The 16,675-nt window shown below is 37.7% G+C and overlaps 1 protein-coding gene across 1 annotated transcript in view; it reads right to left on the bottom strand.

Annotated features, from left to right (window-relative positions):
- Window positions 1-16,675, bottom strand: part of LOC142382715 (protein unc-13 homolog B-like) — a 169,826-nt gene that overhangs the window by 87,537 nt on the left and 65,614 nt on the right. The window contains exon 10 of the mRNA XM_075468836.1: window positions 16,434-16,521. Within this exon, the coding sequence (XP_075324951.1) occupies window positions 16,434-16,521 (88 nt within the window). The remainder of the gene's footprint in view (window positions 1-16,433; window positions 16,522-16,675) is intronic.

The raw sequence follows: 16,675 nt of genomic DNA, 5'->3' as shown, positions 1-16,675 counted from the left end.
TTGCCACATTAGAAAGTGGAAACATTAATATGTTTAGACATGATGCAATATATTGTAATTGGTTTAGTCATATAACTACTGTTATGATTAAACCAACAAGTGTGTCGATTCTTAGCCCTGAATTTTTCCAGTGGAGCTGAAAGTACATCTGACTGTTGGGTGTATAGGAATAAAGTCGCTTAAAATCCATCTCCAGTTTAATGCCTGCAAGCGCTCGTCTGTAAACAGTGGTTAATGGTTTATGTCAACAACATGATAATGTGTTCTACTTCCTTTACTGCAAAACATTCTCTTTAAAGTATGAAGGTATCCACTTTGTTCAGGCCTAAAACGGTTTGTGGATAGTGGACAGTGATGTGATGTGTCTCATTAAAAGGCCATTAGTACAATAGAGCATCAAAGCTCAGGCAAATGAGCCCAGCCTTTGGTCCTGGATAAAGCAATCAGCCTGGAAGACTAAGCTCATTCTACTAAAAAACAATAATGCAACAGATATAAGTGGCATGAGAAAGTATGGCGATATCCAACATAAAGGAGATTTAACTGCTTCCAGAGACATAATTGCATCATGCTAACATACCATATATACATTATCATTGCACCTAACATACTATGCAACTGATTTTCCACTATTACACGAAGAGCCAGTAAGTTACAAAAAGGCACACTTTCATGTGAAAAATTAGGAAAATTAAGGCACCTGTTTTTATGTGACAAACATCCTCTCTAAAGCTAAAGAAATATCATTTTAATGCAGCTGAAATGCTATCACAGGTTATGACAGGTTATTGTATAGCAGCAGTGTTATAGCTGAGTATTTCACCGTTGTCACAAACGAACAAGGTTTTTACCAAGAAAAATATTAAATTCTCGATATAAATTAGGGACCATGCAATGCTTTCATGTCACAGTTTAGGGTGTTCTTATGTTGATTGTTCAATGTAAAGAAATTATTATAAAATATTTTAGAAAATATAGAAAAATGATCCTAAAAACAGAAGTTTTACATGCTTGCTGCTAACTTGCTGTGGAAATGGGAATGAGTGTCAGTACCATAACTTAGCATCAATCAGCTCTTTATTTCTACACCGAACACAGTGAACTACCATAAGTCATTCTGAAATCTGGGCTCATCTGCATGAATTTCTCAGCCGCAGAAACAGTTCAGCTGCCAAGAAAAATACATGTTGATGATGTTTCATGGACAAACTAACAACATATGCTTTTATTTTACAAGAAAGTAAGGCAGCATCCCTACAATCAAAAGAGAAAACAAGGAGAACCAAACATCACAGGGATAAAGTGAGGGAGAAAAGTAGAGAAAGCTCTGCAGCACTCAACAAGTGAGACAGCAAATGCACATACTGGGCTGTTCTATAAACAGGGAATAGATTAGTAAAAATCTGAATGTTTCAATTAACCGGTTGTCTAATGAACTTGAAATAAATAAATATTCAAATTTAATCCATTAATTCATCCATCTATCTTGCGAAGACATGAGCAGTAATCATAACTACAGTGTTTGAGTGAAAAAACAAAAAGATTCGATCTGCGAGCAGCCATTTCTACCACAAAACTGCCAATTAGCAGAGGAATCCTTTCATCCATTAGCAGTTAAATCTAACATCCTCCTTTAATGAATAGACAAACAGCATTAGGAAATAAAAAAGATACTGATAGTTAATGGATAGAGCAGCTGGCAGAGCAGAAAAAAACAAAATCCACTATTGACTGTAATTAGCTTCAATCCCTGGAGCACTTAAGATGTGATATAAGTGATTAAATCACTGACAGGGATTTGTTCTTCCTATTTTTGGTTCACACTGGAATGGGTGCTTTTAACAACACGTGCAAGGTGAAGTTTTTACTTCTCAGTTTTGTTATTCGCCCTCCTCTACTTGTTGCATTCAGTGATTTTGTAATGAACAAGGTGGGAAATGAAATTGGATGACGTCACAATTTTACGAAAATATTTGCATAAATTGGTCCATGTTGTGTCGGGGCCTGTATTCAACTCAGTTGGGGTTTACACAGAGCTACAATTCAGCTCAGGGAGAGCAGGCAGGCAACCATCTAATTTAACACTGGCATCCAAGAGGGCATAAATGAGGACCCCTGCAATTCCTGTAAGACATACACACACATATACACACACACACACACACACACACACACAAGCTGCCCACAGGCCTGATTTCCATGGTGACTTTCAGCCAATGTCATGTAGCAACGGGACTTGGGTCCAAAAGAGGAGCTGTGTTGTTCGCATGCTGAGCAAAATCGTCATCACCAAAAATACAATTCTTTCTATTCAACCCCGCTTCTCTTAATCTCATGTATGTTTCCCTTTTCTCTGATGTCTCCTTCACTCTCAACCCTCATTCCCTTCACTGCAGCACTAACAGTGGATGAAAAAGTCAGAGAGTTCAATAAGATGAAGTAGGATTTAAAATGAATTGAGAGCTAATTAGTTTTGAGCAAACTGACCCCCGTCATCTTTTCAAAGATGGATTTGTAGTTTTATATAAAAGCAATTTAGTGATAACTGTAAATAAATCTGAAAATAAAATTGCTTATGAAAATTATTTAAAAAATATATCCATTACGTGAAACAGGAATTAAAGCATTAAGAGGTACATTTAATGTCTTGTTTATCAACGATTTATATTCTTACCCTACAAAAAGCTGATAGTTAGTCTATTGTACAAAACAAATGAGTATGACTTTTCTACACACCATCCAAATACTCGAAACTGTTAAAATACTCTGACCCATGGTATGCTGTGGTATCTGACACCAAGCTGTCAATGTCAGATCTTTTCAAATTTTCTAGGATACATAGCTTCGATGGTTCAGACTAAAGCCGCATTCGGACAGAGCAGTTCTACGAACGGTCCACCTCGAATTTCGTTCTAATAACTGCCCTTCTCCAGGGGAACCGAGTCGGGACCTTGATAGGGACTGATGCGCCACACCCGTCTGCCACAGTGACGTGTTACTTTAGCGCCACATTCAACAACAAAACAAAACAAAACAAAACCCACGAAAAGTAAGGAGAGAAGAAAAAAACACCACCAAGAAGCTAATATGGTGAGCGGGGAGGCCACCGTGTTCATGGTCTGCATGACGGTGATATTAATCATGGACGATCACATCGGGCGTCTAACATCGGGGCTGGAAGAGCTCACAGAGAGAGTCAGGAGACGAAGGATGGAGCGCAGGCCATACTTCTTCGTTTCATGAAGGAAGGAGAGCAGAGCGCCGCAGACAAAGGAGACCACGTGTAAGTTTAACTTATTAAACACGCGCAGGTTGTGTCTGTGTCGTATGAGTAAACTTTTCAGCCGTTATTCTACTGTTTATGTTGAGCAGATTAGGAACATGAAGAAGCGGAAATCTGACCAACCACCAAACACCTACATCAGATGCATTCCTATAGAACCCAGAAAAGTCCCAGCCTCAAAAAAGGAGCTAAAATGGTTCCAGGAACTGAGGGCGATGGTCCCTAGTTCCTGTATGTCCGAATGCGGGGAAAAAACAGCCCTATTCCTGAAAAGGTTATAGGAACTGCCAAAGGTTCCTACAGTTCGAATGCGCCTTAACTTGTACAGCTTTTCCCACAGAGGCTTAATTGGTTTGGCTTCTGGTGAATTTGGAGGCCAAGTCAACACCTCAAACTTATTGTTGAGAAAGGAAGGGGGAGGGTGGGGTTGGGGGAAATGCCTAAATTCACCAGAGACCAGAGAGGGTCACCCTCTTCCAATGCTTCACGGTCCAGTTCTGATGCTCATGTGTCTATTGTAGGCACTGCTGGCCATGTGGAAAAATCAACACGAGCATCTTGATTGGTCCACAGCTATGCAGCCATCTACATAACATACTGCAATGCACTGCGTGTTGTGATACATTTTTATCACTTCTATTGGGTCGAAAATTACAAACCAGCCTTCACTCCCCACACATACAGCTAAAGCTTTGTTATCCAGGAGCCTGTTTGTTTTCCATTTTTGCTGGGTCGCGCCTACTGCAGACCGGAATATCCCAGAAGAGCTGCAGTTGTGGAGATGGAATGACAGCTGTCTAGACACCACAATTATGCCCATGTCAAAACTTCGAATACAGATCGTTCACTTGCTTGACCAGCAATACTGCAGTAGATTTTTGAGAAAATCAGGTAAGCTGGTTAGTAAGTGATGACTGTATGGAGGAACCGCAATATATTTCTAAATGGAGCAGCCTGGTTCTATCCTGTCCACCACAGTTCACCGACTTATTTGCTGATAAAAGAGAATAATAACTCCCTCCCATCCTAATTCAGTTCACATCTGAGCTGCTGAGATAATTTCTCCACAAACAGTGGCACCAGAAATGCAATGAAGCTGCAAGAGTGTTTTTTTGTTTTTGACTCACTGAATGCAGTCACCGAATATTCATGAACTGTTTATTAAACCCTCTGTATAATATAGCAAGAACTGTTTTCAAGAACTGTTTTCAATTGAGAGCATGAAATATTGGTTGATTGGTTGCAAGACTCGTACTCAGGCAGTGGTGGGGGGGGGGGGGGGGGGGGGGGGGGGGTCTTCTCCCTCCATATCCACATATCCAATTATCTCTGCATGCCATCTTTTTCAATAATTATCACTCTCCATCCCACTCTGTCAAAGCTGCAATTGTAATTTTCATTAGTGCCGTCTTCTGCGTTTGTCTTGATCTTGAGCTATGTTTCTCATCACTCTGCTCTTCATCTATCTAGTCTCTAAGGATCAAAAGGAGGCTTGCTTTTCTGAGCCAATATCTTTCTCACCAAACAAGGTCTGATGTGAAGTTTTGTGTTTCTACTAAAGCAAAGGTAATATGTCCAAACATTTCCCAGAGGGGGAGAGCAAAAGGTTTTTACTTTTCATTTACTTTGTTTCCTCGTTAATCAAGACCTAAGTTCATTTAGTAAATAGATTTTTTTTTAAATGTCATCATTAATCTATAATTACTGAACACTCCAAAGCACACCTAAGTTTTCTGACTACACGCCCATCATTTTGTGTGATGATAATTCATTTTTTAAGGCTGCATTATGTTTAAATTCTGCACTGATATAGTCTAATTTTGTTTGTCTTTTCATTTTTTGTTTCTTGTACAAATATAATTTTGCTTGTTTCGTGTATCATTCTGGAATATATATATCTTTTTGGCCTTTGGGTCTTCCCCTCAGTAATCTGTCCATGGACAGGTGCTCTGGCTCCAGTGGCAGATTATTCTAAAAAAAGGTGTGTCAGTCGCTCTGTTTGCATCATGAAACTTCAACTATAACTGTATTTTAACAACATCCTGAGATGCTGTTGACTTATGGGCCTCATTACAGTTTCTTCTACTCTTCATCTTATCATCTCAATTCCCACAATCCTCTTTGGCTTTCCCTCCAGTCCTCGAATGTTGGTTTTGATGTCTGCCAGTTTTACAGAGAAATTTCATCTCTGGTTGCATTAGTGAATATGTATGTGTGTATGTGTGAGTCAGTCATTGTGTAGTGTTTCAAAGTACAAAGGATCCATTCAAAAAGTCTTGAAACCTTAGTATGATGTTTGCTACTGCTTTTGAATTAATAAATAAAAATAAATCCTGTTTTGATCCCCCTTTTAGCAGCATAGCCTTATATATTAGCGCCCCGTAAAAGCAGAGTATGTGATTTTTACAAAAAAAGATCTTTCACAAACTTCTTTGTCTGTCTGTCTACACTGTTTTTTTTTATACAGTTAAGACCTTTTAACAATAGTCAAAAAAACCACTAACACCGGCTGACATCTGGCTGTTGAGTGCAATATAAACAATTTTAATCACCATTCTGTCTGTTGACTGCAGATGATGCAAGTTTTTATCCGCTCCAGCTAAGTTTGGCATCAATGAGAACAATCCTTGAAGGTAGTTTTATACAGCAGGAGCCGACACCAACCCACTGAGCTACATAAGACGTGGTGACAGGAGGAGGAAGGAAACTAACATCCTTATCCTTTTGGGCTTTTTCAAAAAATAAAAAAGGTATTCCAACACATGACTTTACATCGCTGTGGATGAATGCTAATTATAAATCACTAAATGTAAAACATGAGTCAATATGTGAATATCTGATGAAATGCTGTGACACAACAAGCAGCATGAAAACCATAAAAAATTGTGTCTATGGACAAAGATCAAAGGATTACGTGTATAAAATAGAGTGAATAGAGTAAAAAGGAAAGTTAAACACATGATTAACTTGTCTGCCACCATTTCAAACTAAAATAGTGAAATATATTTATACCCTGAACATATCTTTTAAGGGACACTACATCATTAACTTATGTTTGACCTCTGAAATTAAATGGTTTCATAAAATGGAAAATTAATATCATTTATTGAGGAAATCATTAATTGAGGTTTCGTGATTAAAACCACCCACATGTGTCAGATGTTAAGACCTGAACTGGGTTTATTTTGTAATTGGCCCGAAAAAAAAAAGAAAGAAGAATATTTCAGCCTCTTTCAGAACTGACTGCGATTTAAAAAAAACTCAACCGTTTTGCCCTGAAACCTATGCAGGCAGCCTTTTAAGATGCTGTTTGTCAGTGAGTGAACAAAGCAATTTGACATTTCTCTTCACCCTAGCAATCCAAATTCATTTCACAAGATGGAAAAAAAAACTCTGCTCTTTGGTTGCACGTGGATGCACAAACACATTCACATCACTGAGGCTTTTACCAAGAGGACCTAATGGACAGATAAATACTTAGAAGTGCTCTCAGAGAAATTCAAAGGCAACATTGTAATCAAGAGAATGATTCAACAAATAGGGTGATAAATCTTCTTCAGGCCCATTTCGTCTGACACTGCAATAAGTGATAAAGCCGTTTTGTCAGATTGCTTTCTGTATTCACTGTTAAGCAGCTTCAATATTCGAACCCCCATTCCCACCAATCCCCTTTATTTTCAAGAAATAGTTTGTACATTTTGTAAATTTTGCTAGTTTGATTTTTTAAAAATCTGGCTGCTGCACACACAACTCTAAAACTCACACTGATCATTTATAATTTATAAAACATTCATCTTCTCTGTACATGAGAAGGAATAGAGTCGAGTGGTCTTCTACTGTTTCTATCATATAACTTGTGATCTGAAGTTCACCATGTGGCAAACTTTCACTGTCCAATCACCTTGATGACTTTATTATAAATATCATGGCATAAGTATTAAAAGAGCAATTACATCTGTATGATAAGTTCTACGTGCCAGGCAAAAAAAAGTGATAGTGTTATAGTGTTCCATACAAGAGGAGAATTAAGATGTCAACTAAGGAATGAACATCTATTTGTTCATTGTGGGACTCCGAACTTTATTTCCAGTGGTGGACTATAAACATGTTGAGTTTGAATCTTTATGAACTGAACTTTGCACCATTTCTTATAAACTTTCACAACATTTTGTGGTTTATTTCATAAGAAAAACAACTAGTAATGGCTTCAATGTCTCTTTGGCTGTAATGACTGAGCAGGAGATTCCTTTTAACTAACCACATAATAATGTCAATTCAAATAAGAAAACAGTTAAATAAATGCATGTTAAACATTGCATTTGCAAGTGTTTATGGTGATAAATCATCCAGTTTCTGTGATTTTTAGGTTCTGAAATGATGTGATTTAACAGCAGAAACACAGAAATCTCAACTTGCATAATGTACACTGTAAACCCGGATTTTGTTTTCAATTAAACGTTTTAGTGTTCATTACTTATTCTATTATGTTTTGTAAAAATCTATGTAATTACTAAATCAAATTAGTTCTTTGGATTAGAAATTTGAAAATATACACTGCAATGATCATGTAAGGCAGAGATTACATATAAAGTTACGTTCTGTGAGGGAGGGGCGGAGCCTATTTGAAGTTCGACTGAGAGTCAAGACCTGTCCTGTGTGAGAGCGTGACCAGCTCGATTTTTGGAGAAAACTGAATTGTGTATTTAAAAATAAACTGTGGATGTTTTAAAGTAGTTTTAACTACACTAAGTAGACGGAAGAGCGTGTAAAGCAATTATTAAGATCGGTCTGGTTGCTAAACGTTTGCTAAAGGTTAGCTTAAGACTGCACCAGTCTTAATTCATTATTGCTGCAGTGAATTATTTGTGTTAATTGTTAATTTCAGTGTTTTCTGAAATAAAAGAACTTGAACAATTTAAATGTATTTTTTAATTTCTTCCTTCCCATACAATTTTCTTTTTAAACAATATATTGTGGCGTGCTGTGGGTGTGTTGCCGCATTGCATTATGGGTGCTCTCTGTTCCCCGTTATGTGCTGTATTTAGTGCTGTGGTAGAGTTTGTATGGGTTTATGTTTATGTTCTGTACGCAGTGACGGTGTAGTACAAGGTTTTTGTTCGTGTTGCATTTTAACTAAATCTGCACCATAACTGAAAGTGGTGAGACAGAAAGTTACCACCACTTGTTCGAACATATGTGAGGTGATTGTAATTCACTATTTCTCCTGTGAATTGTCTGTCAAGATAAATGTGCTTGCTGCACAAGAAAGTCTGGACTGAGACTTTTCCTGTCTCCACCTCTACCATTGCTACAATATTTTATACAATCTCTAAATCAAAACAGTATCGTTCATTAATTAAATTAGAAGACAATACATTACTTATATTAACAAATGATGTTAAGTGTTGCTTTTATACATATTTATGTGCATTTGACCTAAAATGATTGGCTAGACTTCAGAAAAGAGATAAGTTATGTGAACTAATGGTTTTGAGTAAAGACTACTAATGTAAACTTGAATATGTCTAAGTTATCTATGCCAATACAACTTAAAAGGTTTAGTTTCATGTTTTGTAAAAACTTAAACGGGATAAGGCAACGGGTTTCCACGCGATTTTCTAGTAAACTCAACTAGTTCGGGTTAAGAGTGTACTTCTGCACGTCTTTGTGCTCATTTTGCTGTAGTCACAGTTTCCTCAACCTTGTTAAAAACTGGTACAGAAACAGTACAGTATAGTCCTCATTAAAGCTCCCTCAGAAACTGGGTTTTCAGACATATTCAGTGTTTGAAACATACTGAGCATACACAACAGAGGATTTATTATATCTCTTATCATATCACAGTTCTAATCCACCGTAAACTACAAGAAGTCGAGCCACTGGTTCAGATGTCTAAGCACAACAGACTGAGTCGGATAAAAGATTTAAAAGATTGGAGGATAACAAAATATTTGACTGCTGCTGCAGAATTCCTTAGGAGTCCCTTTTCTATCCCTATTCAGTCACACTATATTTATTCTAAAAAGCACAACAGTGTATAATTAACATTTTGTATCTGAAATCCACACATAAAGACACAATGTTGATGGCAGCGACCTCTAAATCTCCTGTTGATTTTTCTTTTCTTCGCTCTCACACAGTGGATCATGTTCATGTTAATGCTTTCATAGGAACGACTCTTCAGGTCATGTGCAGTATTGTGTGTCATTTATATTGTTGTCATTAATATCTGCCCTTATTTTGTAAATTTTGGATCCTTTTAAAGGGTGAAATTAAGTGTCTTTTCATGGCACAGACACAACCCCCTAATAATTAATAAATCAAAATCAAGTTTTTCTACGGATCATTTGATTTTCCAACACACGCAAAACACTGGCTCAAACTAAACAAACTTTATGGTATTTAAAATCTAGATAAACAGTGTAATTAATGGTACTTTCATTCATTAATGTACAGGGCCAGTTACACATTACCAAAAAAAAGCTTTATGGAAACTTACAAAATTAGAAATCTGATGTTTTGAGGGTGAAGAAACCCAAACATTTGTATCATACAAGTTTGGAACACCCAAATCGCTGAAGTTTAAACAAAACTTAAGACAAAGAGCAACTTCAATCATATGCACTACTGTTGTTCAGAGATAATGATAACATGTCTTGTTTGCCATGAATAAAAAAAAAGAGCTTATGATATCAAAAAAGCTACAGAAGAACTAGTGACAGACACCAATTTACAGATCAGCTCATGTTGCAGGCTGAAAAACAAAAACTCAATTCTGAAGATGATTGATGGAGACAGTATGTGCAATTTATCTCCAAATACACACCACTGTGTGCAGCGATGGCAGTTTAATCATATACAAATGTAAGGTTGTGTTTCCATAGAAATGTGATACTGTTGCCATGATACAAAGCTTGCTACAGCAACAAAAGTAGTATTTTTATCCTTAATGACTTGCTGGCCAGAGGCAAACCTGGAGCAATACCCTCCTTCCAAGCAGCTACAACAAAGGCAGGAATGTTTATACTTGTGTGAGCTATTTAAAAAATGTACGAGTAGTATTGAACAAACTTCTAAAAACTTGTATCTGAACATGGAGGAAAAGCACACAAATGATTGATTATGCTGAATTAAGGTCCCACTGCAGAAAGTGATTTCTGAAATGAAAAAAAAAACTACACCGATAAAGAGGGACCTTAAGTTTGTATGTGAACAGGTTCCTAATAGGCTTTCTACCCATCAAGACAGTAAATTCAATAGTAAAAGTCCCCATCTGTGAATATTGGACTGAATAGAATGAGTGACTCCAAGACGTCGCATCTATCTCGCAGTCATGCTGCCTTGGATATTAAAATATAACAAAAATCAGGCTGTTCTGTGTCTGACTCAGTCCTCAGGCAATGATTATCTTTCACCTCGACCACTCCATGCTCCTCTCGCAGCATGCAGTGAAACTCCTACAGTCGATCTAGATTGTGTCTGGTGTTGGATCAATTTAAAAAAAATAATTTCTCTTCATTACTTATTAAACTTGAACTTGGTGCACTGCTGTTTTAAATCAAATTCAAGTCAATCATTTTTGCCAACAGAGAGACTGTGTGGTCTGTATGGAAGTTTTTCTGTGCCATCAGAGTTTGAATACGAATTTCTAATATCGAATTTTTACAGCATCAAAATCAGACTTTGAATTTGAAAAACCAACAGTGGAAAAAAAAAATTCAACTTCCAAAAATTCAGTGGAAAAAGAACCAGACTCAACAGCCGGGTAAACAGGGAGAAACAATCGATCCCTGTCTAAATTCATCAGATCAGCTCAATAGATATTGAGTAATATCTATTACTCAATTTTATTAACACAAATGGCAAATGAAGTAAACTCACTCACCGAAGCACCATCACCCGCGTTGGTGGACATGGCTGATCTGTCCAATGAAGCGTAACTTTATTGACTGCCGTTGGATGAATTGAGACAGGGATCGATTGCTTCTCCCTGTTTACCCGGATGTTAAGTCTGGTTCTTTTTCCACTGAAATTTTTGAAGTTGAATTTTTTTTTCCACTGTTGGTTTTTCAAATTCAAAGTCTGATTTTGATGCTGTAAAAATTCGATATTAGAATTTCGTATTCAAACTCTGATGGCACAGAAAAACTTCCATAGGTCTGCACCCAGCTTTCTATACTCAATCATCCCGGCTTATCATCCTTCTCGACCACTGTGCCCCTCTAAGGTACTTCAGCTGGCATTCCTACTTAGGAGGCAGTCTCAGTCCAGACTGTTGTCCATTGTTATTTCACGATGGTTAAATAATTAATGAGTTAACGCGATAATAACGAGTTAACTTGTCCAGCCCTAGTTTAAACCTTTTTTTTCCCTAAAGACTTTTTACACCAACAAATTAGAGATGAAATTGTTGTTGCATATTAGAAAACTTATAAACATTAATTGAATGTGGAGGTTGGAGATTATCTGTCATTTATATAACTGTTGACCAAAGAAGCAGAAAAAAACTCTCTTTGATAAAGAAGGTTTAGTAAGCACTGGTTTGTTGATTTGAACCAAAAATCCCATTTTTTAAAGCTGCATTAAATCCCAAAACATACTGGAAAAAACCTCCAAATTAACGTGAACAGAGCACATTCTATAACAAAAATACCTGTTTAATTGTACATGAAAGGTGAAGTATCTGTACGTGTTCCTCTCCAGATCAAAAGGTGACAAAAAGAAATGATCTCTCATTGAGAAGCTGCTTGAGACGGCATGAACTAATTATTCTCTCAGATCTGTGTTGAAGGGGTCTTCAGCAGGTGCTGAGGAGGACTCATCACCTGCATGGAGGCGGAAAACTTCATTTACGTCTCTTTGTTCTGTTTGTACAGATCAGTTCAGCCAAGAAGAAATAACACAAATGACAGACAACTCCTCAAAAAACAAAAGAAACTCACACAACCTATGATTTCTTGTCAAAAAAAAAAAAAAATTGTTGTCATATCAAATAGCTGTTCTAGTTTTTGTAACTTACAGAGACACAAGCATAATGTCACATGTGTAGTCTGATCTGAGGCTTGAGTCTATTAGTATGACTGAGATTGATTCAAGAAAGTGTGACACAGGGAAAGCAGTGGGCTGTACATACCCACTGTTCTTAATTTGATACTGAAACTTAAAGTGGCATTACATGCACGTAGCAGACAGTTTTATCTAAAGGAATCTACAAGTGACAAACTTGCCCAAAGAGACCTCGACATGTAAATGGGAAAGTTGGGGAATGAACTAGCAATCTTCTGATTGAGAGATGATGACCCTCTCTCCCGAGCTACAGCCACTATATTATATTGTAATAGCAGAAAATACTCTGATATTACAAATACTGCACTTTTTAAAATAGTATTCCTATGTGAAAATTAATATAGAAGAAAAAATAACCATGAAAAGCAGCTGGAAGAACATCTAATCTCCCACCACCAGTGGTTCTGCCTGGCCTAAGCACCAAAAATACACATCAAAATAGTTGTGAAGTTACCAACTTGCATACGTTGTTGGTAATTTGTTGTTAGCTTCTTACTAGCAGTAGCTGACAGAACTCTGGTGGTTTGCATTCAGAAATTAGATTTTCAATTGATAGTCCATCTGTACTGGAGGTTTAAGGTTTTTTTCTGACAGCAGAGAAGAGTATTTGAACATAGTAAAAACATCTCACAAAAATGAAATGTTGTCAAGGATTCACATTTTAGGGGACAAAAACGAGAGAAAAACAAAGTTTTAGTGGACAAGACCTTTTTAAAGATAAACTGTATAACCTATGAAAAAGTACTGGGTGTCGCACTACGGCAGCAGTCAAAACAGCTAAAACCAAACGGGAAAACTGACTTGTAAAAGTCTTATTTTTGGGAAAAAGCTATAAGAAAGTCTGGAAGTTTCCATTCTCCGTAGTGCGCGGCCGGGACTTATACGCATTAACAAGCATATGATGCAGCACAGACCAGACAAACTCAATTTCCACCAGACACTGAACGTGCTCAGAGATAAGAAAAATATCACACTGCAATATCTTTACTTTGCAAACACGTTAGGTGCTGTTTTAAGGTTTCACATACACTAAATCTAATCTTAAATAAGCATTTTGGAATAGCTGGAATGGCCTGATGCCAAATTAGACTTAAGGTTAATTAAACAAAAGCTGGATATTATATGTCGAGAGCATAACAAAAAGTGCAGCTTGCTTACAAAGTGGTTCAAGAGAGGAAACGATAAGAAAATAACTTTTACCCAATAATCTATTTTTTTCTATCTTATTGAATAAAACTGTTTGTGGGCCAAAAAAAGTACAAATGAGGCAATATAAAAGCCCACTGGTTCAGGCAAATGCAGCATGGGAGCAAATCCCATAAACCAGTGAGCCCCTGATTCGATTCCCATCATTTAGAATCGTTACTTTCGCTTCCCTTTTTGCCATATTTTCTGTCTCCCCTCTGCTTGTTTTCCATAATTATGTTAAATGGCATGGAAAGAAGAGGAAAAAAAAAAGAAATGAAAAGTCAAGCAGGGAGGCCCCACAATAGAGATTCTTAGTGCCTGTAGATTTAACTATACCTCTGTAGTATTATCAATTCAATCTAAACTAGAGAACCAGCTTGTGTCAGGGCGCATGAAGTTGACCCATTTCTCAAAAGAGTATTCTGATTAATAACAGACAGCCCATCATTGCTGGTGTTTAGGCAGAAAAAAGGCATGCTTGGGGGATAACGGATAAATAATTCAACACTTTATGGTCCCTGTAGGAATCTAGTTCCTTTCAGCCACATGCAGGTTGGCATACGAGGTCAGCTGCTACACACCAGAGACTCTGTGCCATGCTTAAGGACTCCGTGAGGGAAATGTTTGTCAACACTTGTACTTGCTGGTGAGTCCATGCTTCCAGATGAGCAATCTCAATAATGCAAGGCCCTGTTGGGATTAAATTCTTCTCAGTGCTTCATTTGTGTGCCTCTTACACTCAAGAAACAAATACGTTTAAGAACCCATCTCAGCAGATTCTAATTTCAAATGAAAATGGATGCGAGAGATCCCATTGATTTTCAAGAGCATGAAAGTGGTCAGGGAGCACAGGCCAAAAAAAAATGACACATGGCCTAGGCTTACAGATAATTATGTAAGTACGACAAATCACATGAGCCAGTGGGATGGGGAGGTGGTTGCTATTGGCGTTCAAAGAGAATGTGAGCAAGTCTGTGTAATTCTGGTGAGCTTAGACAGATCAATTTTAAAAAAGCTAATAAAAAGCAGATCATAATAGATGAAAGCAAATGTTTTTTAAAGATTTATTTCAGCGAATGTGTCTACCACTTCAGATATAACCAAAACCTGCTAAAACATGAGTGGGCAACAACAGAGTCGAGAAAGCTTCAGGCTAAAAGGAGCCTCAGTCGCGTCGGTCAGTCCTTTGCCTTAAAGAAAAGTAAAAAATAATGAAACCGGAGTGCCACAGTTTCCTGCCTTTTCTTTTAAAAGGAGCCTTGTTTAGATTACGCATGTTCTCGTGTAGGATTGAGACTCGGTTGTATGGTTAAAGTTAAAATCATAACTAAACGACTGGTTTCCCTACATGTCATTGGATTGGAATGTAGACATTTCATACAGTTCAACATTTTTACAATTCGTGCGACAAAAGTTGCAAATAAATTACTTTTTAAAAATTTACATGAATAAATAAACTAGATTATATACATCTAATAAATGATAAACTAGTGGGCAAGGACTCAAAATTGAGTTACTGTATTTGTGGTCATTATGGTTTTTCATTTATTTATGTATTTCTATTGGTCCCTGGGTCCTGGCTGGTTTTCTTTCCGTTTGTTTCAGGCTGGGCGGGCCACCTTTCACACCTGTGGCTCATCATCAATCGAGCGCCGGTTAAAGCCTGCTCCCTCCTGTGCACCGGTGCCAGATGAGTACCTCTCTTAAGTGTGTACCCTACGCTTGCTCAGCGCCCAGCCAGACTTTAGTTTTCCGCTCAGCCTTCCACTGAAACCAGCCAGCAGCCCACCTCCGTGCCCTCTTAACGAGCACCTGCACAGAATCCCCTGGACACGGCACCCACCCCAACCCGGATCACGGACCCGGACCCTGAATCCATTTCTATCTTCCTGGTGTCCCAACTCCCCCCTCCCTAAATAAACCCATTTATTACATCTATTTTCCAGGCTCCTGTTCGCTTCTGGGTCCAGTCTTCTTCAGCCCCTAACAGTATTAGCATGAACCTACAAAACAAGCCTCCTCAACGTCACTCACCTTCTCAGATTCCACCCAAAGACACACAGCCAGTATTTACAGCATTCATTTTGTCAGACATTAAGTCAACATCTAATGAATTCAAAAGCTTATGTAAAAACACAAGAGATTTTTTAATCCTATGTATCAATTATCACAATTTATTTCCACCGTTGTCATTTTCAAACTTGTTTAACTCGTTGATCTGATCTTGTCCTACATGTATTTTTTCTTTTTTTATATATATATGTTCAACCATAAATCAAAACCTTTAGAGTAAGCTGGTTGAACGTAGCTAACATTTTTTCATGACAACACGCACACCAAAGATTATTAACTTTGCAATGAGTTACGCAATGACTTTTAAAATGACAGAAACAAGAACCAACCAAAAAGAAAAAGAAGAAAGTCTAATATTTGCAGTACTTCGAAAGACTCATGTCGGCAGTAACTCAGCCCCGTGTGGCCGCTTCTATTATCTGAGGCCTATTTTAACTTGCAGCACCATACCGTCTGTAACAGCAGAGTGACAGCCAGATCTGAAGCAGCTGCTGATAAAATGTGGATTTCCAGATCAAAGAGGAAATCCTTAAGGGGCACAAAATTGGTGCAAATTAATTTGGCATGACTAGAAACTCAACCAACCCACAGGGAAGAAGAGACAGAGAAAGTATCATGAAACAGGGGAAAGAAAGAGAGACAGCAATGTGAATGTGCCTTCCTGTGTCCACATATATATATATATGTCTAGTATTTACAGTGAAAGGTATACAAGGTAATTGTGTGAGTGTGTGTGTGCATGTGTCTGGGTATTAGTGTGCAACAGAGAGACACAGGCAAAGGGAGGACAGCAGCAGAGAGCAGAGAAAATCAGTCGTCCTACCTCAATGAGCTTCACTCTCACTTTGTTGTATGCTTTTAACCAGCGAACTTTAGACGGAGAGCAGAGAGGAGGGCCATCCTCCAAGAAACTAGGGAAGATCAAGAAGAGATCAATCAATTCAAAAGAACATGTGAAGAGGACAGAGATGACTAAACACAAAAATTAAAGAATCTTGTAGTCATGACAACAGGTAAAGATCAACTCACTTATTATTATTTTTTTTAATATCACTTTCCTGCAAC

Source organism: Odontesthes bonariensis, chromosome 6, assembly GCF_027942865.1.
Source record: "Odontesthes bonariensis isolate fOdoBon6 chromosome 6, fOdoBon6.hap1, whole genome shotgun sequence".
Classification (NCBI taxonomy): domain Eukaryota; kingdom Metazoa; phylum Chordata; class Actinopteri; order Atheriniformes; family Atherinopsidae; genus Odontesthes; species Odontesthes bonariensis.
The sequence above is the reverse complement of the archived record's forward strand: the minus strand, read 5'-3'. Positions and strand labels throughout refer to the sequence as shown.